We start from the raw sequence: 14,998 nt of genomic DNA on the forward strand, positions 1-14,998 counted from the left end.
GGAGCAAGCCCCACACAGAGTACATTACAGTAATCCAGCCTAGATATCATCAATATCATGGTGTGTGCATGCACAAATCAGACTGTGCAATAGAAGAGAATACAAGGCATGGAAATGAGAGGCGATCTGTGTGTAAGGGGAAAGTAGCTGAGAAAAGTAAGGAGGGGATGGAGGATGAAAATGTGTGAAGGTGAAAATGCGGTTTCAACAGGGATTGCAAAAAGAGGGAGGGGAGAGTAAGAGCCTTGTGAATGGTGTCGAAGATGAAAGCTGGTGCATGAAAGGGCCTGAGGAATAGGAGGGGTGGGGGCTTCATAATTGTGCAGGTGGTGAAAAGGCAGCTTAATAGTTGTGATGCAATGGGGGAGGAACAAGGTGCAGGAGGTAACCATGGGGGCTGCAGACAAGGAGAGGGAAGGCAAGGACATGGTGGTGAAGGTGAAAACGGGTTCAGAGTGGGGCTGCAGAACAGAAGAGAGAAGTGGCTTCGGAAATGGGGTTGGGAAAGTGGAAAGCAAGCTTAGTAGCTGCATGGGGTGGGAAGGGAAACTCTGGGGGTTAATGGGGGAATGGCAGGGGGTGAGTGGCACAAGCAAGGGTGCAATGGTTTTTTGGGGGGGGGAAATAAGCTGGTGCATAAATGTGGAGAACTGGGTTTAAGATTGGGAAACTGAGAGAAACCAAGATTAATAAATTCATCCATCCCTAATCATTGGTCGCAAACAATAAATGTGGGTGGGTGGGTTTGTGGCTGTGAGAATCTGTCTCAGTCTTTGTTTGGTTACAGAAAACCAGCATAGCAACGCTATGATTCAGACTGATGTTCTTGCATGTAAATAAGACTTCCGTGGTAGAAGTAGCAGCGCCTTTTACTTCCTGTTGCATTAACCTGGCTGTAGCAAGTTCTATCTACTGTCTTCCTTTCTCCATTTTAATCACACATGAAAGCAACAAGGTGCAACACTGCTGCCAGAACGCTGAGTTTCCCAGAGGGCTTACTTTTGCTAATACTGGGACGTTCCAATGAGGTAAGGCTTTGGAATCATGCTGTAGGAAAGTTCTCACCACACCACCCGCTGTGAGTTTCAGGAGAACTGTTTCTGCCCAGCAAAAGATTGCTAAAAGGATGTTTTTTGAAGCCAGACTCCAGAAGATACGATCCAAACCAATGATTTCAAATTACAGGGTGGGAAAATCTTTTGATTTTGGTTTCTCTAAGTTTCTCATTTTTCTGATCTGAAGTTCAATTGTCCACAGTGAAGCATGTGATTTTTTTTAAAAAAAACAGTCCTCATGAAAATTCATTTTATTGCAAATTTCTAAAATTCACATTTTGCTTGCATGCAATTTTACCCAATGTGCACATTTTGGCAGAGCAAGTTCCCCTGATGTAATGCATTTTAGGCATGTTATTTTCACTAATATATGCACTTCTGTGCACACTTTAGCCTGGCATATAAATTTTATATTCGCAGCTTGTCTGGAGAATGGCATTACAAAATTTGAATTTTGAAGGGTGGATATGTTTTGGTTCTCAGATTGTTTCAGAAAGTGTGAAATAAGTAGATTCATCTTTAAATGTAACAGAATAAAATTTCTCTCCAGTCTCTAGTTTTCACTAAACATCTCTCATCAGCTGGGTTCAAATTTCTTCAGAAGGTGGTTAACGTTTGCAGAAGGTTTTTCAGCAGAGACTAGATATGTACCTGTCAGAGATGCTGTAGCTGTGGGTTTCCTTTACTCTGGGGCAGGGGTAGATTATCTTAGATTTGAGGTGACTTCCAACTCTATTGTTCTATCGCCCTTTGGGCAACTAGTCTGTATGCCTGCAAAACAGTAGAAAGCATGAAATGACTAATATAAATTATTTTTCTGAAAAGACTTAAAGCTGTTGATTAGGGATGGAAAGATCTCCCAATTTTGGTTCTATGCATATATAATGTTTCCAATCAAAAATTCGGTTCTCCACATTTAGCGTTTTTTAATTTTTTTTTTAAACTCATGAAACTTCACCAGCATTTTAGTGCAAATATCTTCTAATAAAAACATTTTCATATGTGGTTGTGACTAATGTCCACATTTTTGCAAGCAATTTCCCCTAATGCAATGCATTTTTGTATGCTAGTCTTACTAATATCGACATGTTTATGCACATTTCCCCATAAAATATGCATTTTTGTAAGCATTGCTTGCTTGGCGAATTGCATCACAAAATGTGAATAATTGCATATTTTGATGGATAGCTGTGCTTCAGTTCACGTACTGTTTTGGAAAGCGCAAAGCTGATGGATTTGGCTTCAAATATGTACTGAACTGAATTTCTCTTCCATTCCTACTGTTAATTGATTAGTTGTTTAATCATCTGCCTTCTAAACCACCGATTAGCTGGATAAGCTTGAATTGAATGCAACTTTAACATAGGTGACAGACTGAGAAATGACCATGCTGGTGACAGTGTAAGGTTCTCTTAGGTCTTAACAAATCAAAGATGTCACTCTGTGTTTGGAAAACCCTCCTACGACAATGTAACAGAGCAAAAGAGAATCCAGAGCTGTCGCTCCATCCAGTTTAAACTTCAGATCACGGATTGGGAACCTGTGGTCCTCCAGATGTTGTTGGACTCCTTCAGATCCAGCCTGTAGGGCCAATGATCAGAGAGGGTTAGGTGATGGGGCAACACCTAGAGCAGGCACCCCCAAACTTGGCCCTCCAGATGTTTTGGGACTACAACTCCCATCATTCCTAGCTAACAGGACCAGTGGTCAGGGGTGGTGGGAATTGTAGTCCCAAAACATCTGGAGGACCAAGTTTGGGGGTGCCTGACCTAAGGGGAGCACAGGCTACCCATTTCTGCTTTAGATGATGAATCTGCAAGCTCTGCATTGTTTTGCCCCAGAAAACTTCTTTTTTTAACAATAGGAAATAAGTGTTGGTGCCTAACTGGTCCATTACCATGTGTGCTACCTGGCTGGCTGAACGTAGATCCCTTGGACTCCCAAACTGAGACTGGCCTATTTATTTTTTTATCCCAACACCCTCAGTTGAAAATTTAAACAGTTATTCTTATTTCTGGTGGTTACACTCATACACTTTTGCTGGCCTGCCTTAAAGAATATGGGGAAGGGTTGTGGCTCAATGGTAAAGCATCTGTCCTGCATGCAGAAGGCACTAGGTTCAATCCCTAGCAACTACAAATAGGGCTGGGAAAGGACAGAGTCTGAAACTCCAGGGAGCAATCTCTCTCTCTCTCTCTCTCTCTCTCTCTCTCTCTGTGTGTGTGTGTGTCTGTGTGTGCGTGCGTGCATGCGTGTTGATTTGAATCAGGAAAATAGGATGGAAAAGTCAATTTTCATCACCTAGAGTAGCTTCACATTCCTAATCCAAATTGCCTCTCTCCACTCTCCCACACGGCTCTTTTTAGTCCTAAAAAGAATGGTAGATCCAGCCATAGATCTCCCACATCCTTTTCATGGATTTCCCACAGCTGATTGAGTATGGTTGGCTTACAACAGGGTGCTTTCCTTGCACTGGAAATATGCCAATTTACAATGCTAAGAATCTTTCAGAAACAGCTTAGAACAGCATCGTTCATGCTGTGATATTCATGGCTAGATTGAAGATTTTTGTGGCTGGGAAATATTAGCAAATGATTCTGTTTTGTCTTCACTTTTATCAGCTATCTCACATTTCACGGCTGGTATTGATCAAATAACGGTCAAATCTACCATCTAACTGCTGAGAGGGCTTTAAGGTTAGATTTTTAGGTTGGCAATGCACTCTTATGCATGTTTACTCAGATTTGGGTCCCACAATTTTCAATGAGGCTTATTCCCAGATATGTGCATAGGAATCCCATTGCCCACAGAAGAACATCCTGCTGACTTCAGTGGGACTTACTCCTAGGTAAGGGTGTACAGGATTGCTGGCTAAATGTTGTTTTGGCATCCATCTATCTCAAGAGACAATGGAGTGTGCCTCTGGGGTGAACTCAAACCACTGCATTAGCAGCACCAAAGTGACCTCTTTGGGGTGCAAGCCCTGGTAGTGTGTATGGAGGTTTTGGACTGACCAGACAACAAAAAAACCCCTCTCAACCTTGATTTTGTGGTCCACAGAAAAGTAGAGCAATACATTTGGCACCAGCTTGGCTGCAGGAGTTGGTGGAAGAAGACAAACAAGTTCCCATCCCACTGCCTTGGGGACTCCACTCCAGATTTGTGTAGGGTTTACTCCTAAGCCTTTACTTCTCTTAAAGATATCCCACCAGGCAGCAGAGATTTAGGATCAGAGTTTTCTGCTCCTGGACAGGCTACCTTCCTAGGCTGATGAGCCCCATTTCCCCCTCACTTCCTGCTACAACATGTTCAGAAACTGCCTTCTTGACCATTGGACCCACTATTGGTCTTGTCTGCTCAGTCTGCTAGAGTCTGTCTTCACGTGCAGGGAAGTCCCCAATTTACCAAGAGTTTGAGATGCACCAGCTATCCTCACCTGATTTAGCCAGCCAGTAGAAGCCATTCCCAGGGTGCGGCTGCTGTTGCATGCTGACAGCTTCTAGGAGCCACAGGTGAGAGCAGAGTGCAGGGTGGGGACCAAAGGTGGGCAAACTATCCCAGAAGGAACATGATGTGTTGCCCACCAGAGATGTTACACCTCCTCTAACACCCTATACACCCCAAAGCTAAATGTACTTCTTGTGCAAAGAAGGAACTCAAGCAGAAAGGGGTAACAGGGCCATGCTTTTGCCCTTGCCCCATGGTGCATGGCACCACAGCTGTGCCCTTGCTATTTGCATTGCAGCATATTTGATCAGGCTTCCAGGATTTGGGGAAGCTTTAATGCTAGAGACAGGAACTTTTTTCAGCCCTAAGGCCACATTTCCTGTGGGGAACTTTCTGGGGGCAACATGCCAGTAGTGGGCCAATGCAGGGGCAACAGTAAGTGGGGCTAGAAACAAAAGTGGGTGGGATAACAAGAGTGACCCTTTGTAGCCACACACAGAGCCTCTCCATCCTCCATCCAGAGGCATTATCCTAGTTCAAGGAAACATTTCAGCTGCTAAGAAAAACTTTGAAAGGGATGTGGGGTAGGGCTGGCATGAGATGTAACCTGGGAAGGGTGTGTGGGGGAAGCATGTGGGTCTAGAATGAGTCTTGAGAGCTGGACAAAGAGGCCTGGAGGGCTGCGTTTGACCCCAGGTCTGAGGTTCACTTTTTCAAAAGGTAAATGTGTTTAGGCTTATCCTGCATCAGACATTAATGCTAATGTGAAGGTGGCAGGGGCCAGACTGGAGTGGGGCCACACTCAATTTCCTCCCCTGCATAAGCCTTGTGACAAAAAACTTGAAGTGTAACAAAAAAACTGAAGTTCACAGAAGAGATAGAGAGAGAGCAGAAAAAGACACCGGCACAGAAACAAGTGTGAAATTATCTTAAAAGACCACACAAACTCAGTGGTGCTATCAGAGCAGGATTTGATGGTGTGAGGCAGATGTCCAGAACCCCGCTCAACTGAATGAGCAAGAGGGTCTCCAAATGCCACAGGGCTGGCTTACCTCATTTTGACGTAAGTGAAGCAATACACACAACCGTCTCAAGAGAGGTGCTGCCTGGAAAACCCCAGCCTCTAAAATGACTTGGCTGCATGGGCGCAATGTTCTTAATGGAGTGGGCATGTTGCAGTACTACTTGTCAGTTTTGTTTTATTAAAGTTCTTAGAAAGGATGGTGAAGAAATTTGATTTTGTTTACATTTAAAGGCAAGCTTACTGAATTCACACATTCCAAAACAATATGTGAACTGAAACACAGGGGTGCTTCAAAATTCATTCTTCTCCAAATATTGCAATGCAGTTCTCCAAATGCATAGCATGTCGAAAAATACATGCATGGGGGTGGAGAGAGAGTGTGCATAAAAATTAGTGAAAAGGGCATACAGAAATGCATTGTATTAGGATAAATTGTTTGCTTGTTTGTTTGTTTATCAACCACTCTTTACCCTAAGATCCCAGTGTGGGTTGCAGCATTAAAATGCAGTGTTAAAATAGTTTAAAACAACTTACAATTACAAAAAACAAGGTTTGGTCCTGAAAATATACACCTTATGTCAAAAGTCAGGATAAAGAGGTGCTTGTCTAACTGGCAAAAGTGCCTATAAAAATGTTTGTTTGTTTGTCTGTTTTTATTAGATTTTATTGATACAGTACCATTCACATTAACACACCATACAAAAAAAGAAAATAAATTTGCATCACGGCCAAAGCAAAAAGAAGAGAATTAATACATCAACTAATAACCTTCAAAACATAAACTAAGAGTGGTCTTTTTCTGTCGACCAGACTTCCCATCTATTCCTTATGACAGATTCTGTATTATTTGTTCCCTGCCATTGCATAACTAGTTTTGTTCAAATTTAATATCCTTTGATTCATTCATAGGTTAAATCATAGAGCCTAGGGCTTGCCGATCAGAAGATCGGCAGTTCGAATCCCCGCAATGGCGTGAGCTCCCGTTGCTCCATCCCTGCTGCTGCCAACCTAGCAGTTCGAAAGCATGCAATGCAAGTAAATAAATAGGTACTTCCTATGGGAAGGTAAATGGCGTTTCCGTGCACTGCTCTGGTTCACCAGAAGCGGCTTAGTCATGCTGGCCACATGACCCGGAAGCTGTACGCCGGCTCCCTCGGCCAATAAAGTGAGATGAGCGCCGCAACCCCAGAGTTGTCCACTACTGGACCTAATGATCAGGGGTCCCTTTACCTTTACCTTTAATACTACTACTGGAATTATTCGAACGCTGTGAATGACCTTAGACTACAATTATTATTTTTCAAATATATTTTTAAAACTTCCCATTTTGAAATAAAGTTTTGGTTTATTTTTTCTGACATACTATCTAATTCCGCATATTCAGCCAATTTTTGAATCCATTCTAATCTTGATGGGACTTTTCACTTTTCCAATTTGCCACAATGAGAATTCTTGCTGTTACCGTGGCATGTAAGAAGATATCTTTAGCTTTTTTAGGAATATCCAAATCTGTGATTCCCAAAAGGAAAGCTTCTGGTTTCCTATCTTTAACATTTTTTTCCCAATTCTATGTGGATGTCCTCCCAAAACACCTTGATTTCTTCACACTGCCACCACATATGGAATAGAGTACCTGGCTTTTCTTTACACCTCCAGCAGTTATTTGGGACATTTTTGAACATCTTGGACAATTTCCAGGGGGTTAAATACCACAGATGCTGCATTTTAAGAAAATTCTCTCTCAGAGAGTAACAGGCTGTAAAATTCCAGTTTGTTTACCACAAGTTTTCCCACTGCTTCATTGTTTCTGAATACCCAAAATACTGTGACCACTTAATCATAGCCGCTGTAACCTCCTCCTCCTTGACTGGGAAGTCAAGGAGGAGTGGGTATACTTCAGAAAGTGTTTTAATTCTGGAGTTCACCAAATCCAATTCAAATCTAGAGGTCTCAGTGGAAAAACCCTTTTGTTTGTCAATTTTGAATGTCTCAAATAATTGGTGATATTGAAACCAGTCAAAAAGGCACTCTCTTATTTCCCCAAAGCTTTTTAATTTCAATTGGTTATTATCCTCCTTTAGGAGTACTTTTTATGTTGGCCAGGGTCCCTGGGTATTTTTTCTCTTGACCGCCTTTGGCGTGATCCACCAGGGAACCATGGGTTCAAGCAGGTTTTTATACTTCTCCCAAACCGTCATTAAGGATTTCCTAATAACAGGGTTTGAAAAATTCCTATGAACTTCTGCTTTCCTTGCGCTAAGTATGTGTGCCATCCCCATCAATTATCATAGCCCTCCAAATCTAAGAGGTCTGGGTCCTGCAGTTTTTTTGATCAATTTTCACATTGAGAACAGTTTCTGGTTAAGTCCAGACCTAAAAATGTTTATATTAGGATAAATTTGCACCAGATAAAATGCTGGTGAATTTTCATGAGGAAGTTTTGGGTGTTTTTCTTTGCAAGCTGATACAGAAATGTGGAGAATTGGACTTAACCAGAAACTGTTCTCAATGTGAAAATGACTGAGGGCACCTCTCCATGCTTTTATGGCATAGATTTATTGCCCAATGCATCTCATATCCATCCCTTATTATCCCCTCTCCCTTTCCCCAGCTGGCTCCACCACAGTCCAAATTTCAATTATAAAAGTTGGTGAATGTAGGGAGTTGTCTTCTTGGCTTATAAAACTTCTTAAAGGGTGTGGTTTTGGGGAGGAGAGTGGAGGGAGAAGTTGCAGTCCATGCCAAACCTTGGGAAAGAGTGAGTAACGACCTAAATGAACGACTACATTATGTGCAGCTGCTTAAAGCAGCCTTCACTAGGTACGGAGGAGAGATTTGATTCAGCTCACATTTCAAGGTGAATCATCTGAATTTGCACTCTTTTAAACATTATCAGAACTAAAACACAGACATCCTTCAAAATTCATACTTCTCCTAGGTTTGCAATGCAATTCTCCAACCAAACAATATTTACAAAAATGCGTTTTAGATGACAGTGTGCATAAAATATATTCATGAAAGTAACAAACAAAACTGCATTATATAACTTTCAAAAAGTTTACATTAGTCAAAACAGCATGGACAAATATGGATATTAGGAGAAATATGCACAAAAGTTTTGATGGGTTTTTTTAAAATTCAAAATGGCTGCATAAATGGGAAGAGTAGGATATAATATTGGTAGCTGAGACTCATGGGAGTCCACCATCAGAAAGGCCCCTTCCCTAAAAACTACACATGGGATCTCCAGGAAGAGTAATGAGCTTTGCCTTCTAAAATCTGAAGTACATTATTTCTCCACTTCCAGCCAGGTGGAATTTGAACAATTAAACCAGATTAATAGTTATGGGTAATGTTAGAAATGCCCTTTTGAGGATTATTTCATTAACGCTTGAGCCATTGCTGTCTCAGCTGGCCCCACATTCTATCCAACAGTAGCACAAGCCCATCCATATTTACTCTGAATTAGAGATGGAAGGATCTGCCAAACTAGGCAAAGGGCCTTCTAGGTGGTGGCACCCGCCCTGTGGAATGCCCTCAAATCAGATGTCAAGGAAATAAACAACTATCTGACTTTTAGAAGACATCTGAAGGCAGCCCTGTTTAGGGAAGTTTTTAATGTTTGATGTTTTATCGTGTTTTTAATATTCTATTGGGAGCTGCCCAGAGTGGCTGGGGAAACCCAGCCAGATGGGCGGGTTATTTTTATTTCTGTTCTTTCAGTGTCTTGGTTTCTTAAATGCCATTCTCCATATTTCTGTATCAGTTTGTGAATTTTCATTTAAAATCTCATGAAAATTCAGCAGCAATTTAGTGTGAATTTTTCCTAATAAATTCATATTTGTCTGCGGCTTTGACTAATGAACAAGTTTTTGCAAGCATTGTTCCTTTACACAATACATTTTTGTATATTATTTTCACTAATATATGCATTTGGATGCACACTTTCTCCTGATATAAGCATTTAAAAAACAATAACTTTTGTTGGTTAGAGAACTGCATTGCAAAGTGTGTATAAGTGTAATTTTCAAAGGATGGTTGTGTTTCACTTCTCATGTTGTTTCATAACGTGATAATTCGATAAATTCATATTTAATATGCAAACTGAATGGAAATTCTTTCCTGTGCCTCCGCTGAAGTAAAGTCCCCAGATTTCAATGAAATTACTTCCAAGTAAGCATGCATAAGATCTGCAGTATTTATTTTCAATAAACTGGGGTCAATGAAAAGGAAGTGGATTTTTTTTAAAAAAAATACCCTCACACAACAACAACACCTCCACACAAACTGACTTACATTTTGCTAGGCCAACCACTTCTGGCTCACTAGCATTTTTGGCACCTGGAGGAACTATTGTGGGTACCATGCAGACACCACAACAGTATGCACACTGCAACCACATGTGCACCACAGTCTCTCTCTCTCTCTCTCTCTCTCTCTCTCTCTCTCTCACACACACACACACACACCATCAGAAATTAGGTTTCATAAATGTGTTTTAGCTACTACTAGAGAGTAAATTCAACTGAGCTAAAAGGTCTTATTTCTAAGAACACTTCGACAGGACTGTGCCGTCATTGTTGGAATCCGGTTAAAGCCTAATTCTTGTGGAAAACCCAAAGCGGAAAGACAGGCAGGAGACCCTATTCTTCAAGGCACATGATATGACTTATTTCTGCCACTGTACAGAAAAAGCTACTAGTTACAAGTGCTGTGTTTACTGTTTTAAGACCTACGCCCACTTACTGGAGAAAGGAAGCCACAGACTGAGGAAGCTCTTAAAAAACAACCTGTACAAACAAAGTTGGTCCACAGTGCAGAGAGTCTGTTTGACAATTTATAGGAAGGCTGCCTAATAAATCCAACAACCATGGAACAGCTTGTGGTTTTCTTAGCAGAGAGAGGCGCAGAGAAAAACAGATGCTGTGGCCACTTGTTAATGTTCCTAAACCTATACATTTTCTCCACTCTGTGGGCACTCAGTTTAAACATGCATACTTATCTGAAGGCATGTGATAAGGCAGGAGCAACCACCCTGTGCTCCTCTAGATATTGTTGGACTTCAACTCCCATCAGCTTAGACAAGCATGACCAATGGTCAGAGATGATGGAATTTGTGGTACCCAACAACACCTGTGCTAAAGTCATCATTGACATGCCCATCCTTCTGACATTTAACGTGGAAGGAAGGGGTATGGATAATAGAAAAAGGAATGCATAGGTAGGAAGTGGGAAATCCTCCTCTGTCCCTCAACACATCCTACTATAGGGCGCTGCTGCAAGCACTCCTCTCCCTTCTCAACTCCAGTACTGGAATTGAATGAGGATTGGGGGGAAAGTACCTAAATTCTAGGTCCTAGTACAATGAACTGTGTGGAGGTAAGTTGTTAGTGGGCATGGGGATCAATGTACTTCTTCCATCTGCTCCTTTTCAGTTAAAACAGTAGGGAACCTGCAGCCTTAATTAGCTCCTCTAGGGCTCCTTGTTTGGCCTGCCTGGTCATTTTTGAAAAGCCACACCAAACTTCCCTATATCTGACATCATATAAGGAATCAGATATGAAACAAGTGAAGATGTGGTTTGGCTGCAGATGTTTTGCAATCAGCCAAACACCAGCACCTGCATAGTTCTGTGCAATGCCCTACACACAGAACTTTGCAATTCCTAATAACGACCGGCTGGTTGTTGGTGGTTGCAAAAGCTCTATGCAATGCTCTTTGCAAGCAGCAAGCAGTTGACCATTAAGGCTGTCACAGTGTCATATGTGACTTGTTTCCGAGCCCTAGTAAGCAGCTGTTTGCCTACCTGTAGGCAGCTGATGCTATTGTGACATCAGGTGATAGACAGGAGGGCAAACCTGCCCATCTGTTGAACTTGGCCTGTGCAGGCTAGTGAAGGTAAGAATCTGGCCCACAGGCTGGATACAGTTCACATCTGTGCTAAAGGAAGCCCCTCCTACCTCACTTCATTTCATATGTGAACAGGCTGAATGCCCAGTGAGAAACAAGGGTCAGCAGGATCAGCCCAATACATTAGGCTGCCTGATGTACACAATTCCATGTACTGAAGCTGACCAGACTGACAAGTGAATCTTCCTTCAGCACTGGCACTGAGACACCACCCTCTACCACACCTGAGGAAATGAGGCTAACTTTGGGGGTGCAGTGCCAGCCACAAGGCACACACAGCTCCATCCCCACCCCTACACCTGCCACCTGCACCTGCCGCCCGAGGCAGCTTCTTCACTCTGCCTAAATGGTAGGGCCAATCCTGTGTCAGCCACTGACACAACTACTTTGCCAGCAACCTACATATTCTATTGATCTTCTGGGCCAACCCTAATTACATTAGAAGCACTGATTTAATTCTCTAAGGATGGAGAAAACCCAGAGTCCTTTTGTAAACTGCATTAAGCTTTATTTTATCCAGAGACATCTTCATGTAAAATTGAAGCTGGAAATCAGTTGTTGTTGTGTGTGTTTTTACTGAATTTCTGAGTGACTTAATGAAAACATATGAACACACAACTAGGTGAGGATTCAAAGGAAAAGTGATGAAAGAGGCTAAGAGGGAATGAGTTGAGCAATTGCAGGAGGCAATAGCTGAGAATTGGTTATGTGCAAGAGTTATTTCCGTGGGTGGAAACAGACCAGGAATCAGTTATTTTTGTTTACAGTGCAAGTAAGATTTGCAGCAGTACATAGAGGTGAGTAAAATTGCAGCAATATCAAGGGACGCCCCTCCCATTTTACCAATTTGGTCTCAGGTTACCCCCCCCAAAAAAAACAGAGTTTCATTTGTCCTTTCTGTGTGAATCTGCAGGGGAGGGGGCACATGTACTGCCAGTCATTTTGCTGCAGAATTCTACACTAACTGCAGCTTCTGAATCAAATACAAGGGAATCCCCACATAAAGTTCATTGCAGTAATTCAATCTTGAATAAACCAATGTATGATCTACTGTGGTCAAACTTTCCCTGGTCAGTATGACTGAGTATTAGTTCAATGCTTTTTAAAGCATTGTAAATCAAAGCAAAGACAATACTGTGTCTTTTCGCAATAATGAAAACAGGAAACCTTACACTACTTGTTTTTGCTTCTGTTTTTTTAAAAACAGGGTAAATATTTCCAAAGAAGTGTCCCTTTCATCTCACTTTGCCTCTAATGGGAGTGCAGCTGTGCTGCTGCTGCAGAGCATTAGTGCAACAGACAATTGCACAGAACCCAGAAAAGAGTTCCAGCATTCCCTTTATGCAGCGACATACACCATTGTCTTCATCCCAGGCCTCCTGACCAACAGCATGGCCCTGTGGATTTTATGCCGTTTCATCAGCAAGCAAAACAAAAACATCATCTTCATGGTTAATTTGGCCACTGCTGACCTCATTCAAGTCCTTTCCTTGCCTCTGCGGATATATTATTACATCAACTACAAGTGGCCATTTGGAACCTTCCTCTGCCAGCTCTGCTTCTATCTGAAGTATCTTAACATGTATGCCAGCATTTGCTTCCTTACGTGCATCAGCGTTCAAAGGTGCCTCTTCCTTCTCCATCCATTCAGGGCCAAAGGGTGGAAACGGAGGTACGACGTGGCCATATGTGTTGCTGTGTGGATCTTTGTTGGAGCTGCTTGCTTGCCGTTTCCATTGATGAGAAGTTCAAACAGCAATGATACTTGCTTTACTGACCTTGGCGTCAAGAAAATAGGCAGCCATGTCAGCTCAGTCCTGTTGATTCTGGTGGCTGAAATTGTTGGGTTTTTGACCCCTCTCGTCACCATTGTCTACTGCACTTGGAAGACAAAAGCCTCCCTCCAAGAATGCCATATCCCTCTGCAAAACACTACCGAGAAGCAGAAGGCACTCCGGATGGTTGCTACGTGTGCAATTGTCTTCTTCGTGTGTTTCACGCCATATCACATTGTGTTTTTCTTCTATATGATGGTGAAAGAGGACGTTATCAGAGACTGCGCCGCACACTGGTTTATCCTGCACCTGCACCCTTTCTGCTTAAGCCTTGCAAGTCTTAACTGCTGCTTAGATCCAGTCCTATATTTCTTCACAACATCAGAATTCAAGGGTCAGGTGTCAAGACACAGCAGCTTGGCCATCAGGAGTCGTCTGATGAGCAGAGAAAGTGCTTCTTCTGTTAAGGAATAAAGTAAGTTGGACTTCTAATCATTCAAGGAGTCATAGTCAGAAGCTGTATACAGAGCCACATGACTCGTCCATCTCACTTTGTATCATCTTTTGCAGTCAGGATTCCACGCATAGAATGGAGAGGACCACCCTGGGCTCAAAATTATCAGGAGTGCACAATTTCAACACCCGGTGTTGCCTCAATACAGGTGAGCGCTTCTGTCTCTGGGGTCCATTGAAAATGAACTCTCCATGTGAACCAGAAAGCGACCAGAAAGCGACAACAGAATGACTCTTCTTTTTTTATCTCTGTGGCTGCAATCTCCTGGGTGACGCGGATGCCCTTATGTTGAATGTGCATGCATACTCCGTTCATTTGCCTCCCCTTCCCACCCCCACCCCCTCCACGTGGCCATGAGAACTGGAAACTCACGCTACACCATTGACACCAAGGGGGAGAGTGAAAGAGAAGAAGATCCTACAAAACTTGACAGTGTCATTTCAACAGGAATGTCCCCAGTATGTGAAAAGTGTGGGTGGGGCTATGATGTTGGGGGCTCTCTGCCTCACCTAACGTAATGTTAATTGTCTAAGGGAAAACAGCCAAGTAGGGTTTTTGTCAACCAAAGAACACAAGAACTGTCTAAAGACAGAGCTGTCTTTATAGTGACTCAGACCGCAGGTTCATCCAGCCCAGTGTCTCAAGCAGGAATCTTTTTTCCAACTCATATCTGGAGATGCCAGTGACCAAACATATGTTCTGCTACTCAGCTATGACGCTTTCCCTGATAATCAACACTGACTGGCAGCAGCAGCTCTCCAGGATTACAGGCAGAGTTCTTTCTCATTCCTACCCGGAGAGCTCAGGGATTTCTTATGGGGTTTTCTATATGCAAAGCTGAGGCTCCACCACTAGGCTGCAGCCCATTGCCTGCTAACCCCTATACAGCAGCTCTGTGAGGGAGACTAGCTCAGCTGATAGAGCATGAGACTCTTAATTTCAGGGTTGTGGGTTCAAGCCCCACATTGGGCAAAATATTCCTACATTGCAGGGGGTTGGACTAGATGACCCTTGTGGTCCCTTCCAACTCTACAGTTCTATGATCTTATGATACTATGACATTTGGAGAATAAATAAGGTAGTCACCTAGTTAAAAAAAAGTATGCCAGCCAAGGAGATGCCCCTTTCCTCAGAAGCAAATCCTACTGATTTCCATTGGGAATGTTCCCTGTGAAACATATGCATTTTATTTGTAGATTCGTTGATTATATCTGCATAATTGTGTACACAAACATGTACGTACATGAATAAAATAACAGTTTTAAGGAAAAAA

General features: G+C 42.5%; 1 protein-coding gene across 1 annotated transcript; it reads left to right on the plus strand.

Annotated features, from left to right (window-relative positions):
• Positions 1-881: 881 nt before the first annotated feature.
• On the plus strand, positions 882-14,998 carry LOC310669582 (putative P2Y purinoceptor 10). The gene is made up of 2 exons (XM_083423943.1): positions 882-1,028; positions 12,644-14,998. The coding sequence occupies exons 1-2, from the start codon at positions 1,024-1,026 to the stop codon at positions 13,683-13,685; spliced, it is 1,047 nt and encodes a 348-aa protein (XP_083280069.1). The 5' UTR covers positions 882-1,023; the 3' UTR covers positions 13,686-14,998.

Source organism: Podarcis tiliguerta (genome assembly GCF_965153285.1).
Source record: "Podarcis tiliguerta genome assembly, chromosome: Z".
Classification (NCBI taxonomy): Eukaryota; Metazoa; Chordata; class Lepidosauria; order Squamata; family Lacertidae; genus Podarcis; species Podarcis tiliguerta.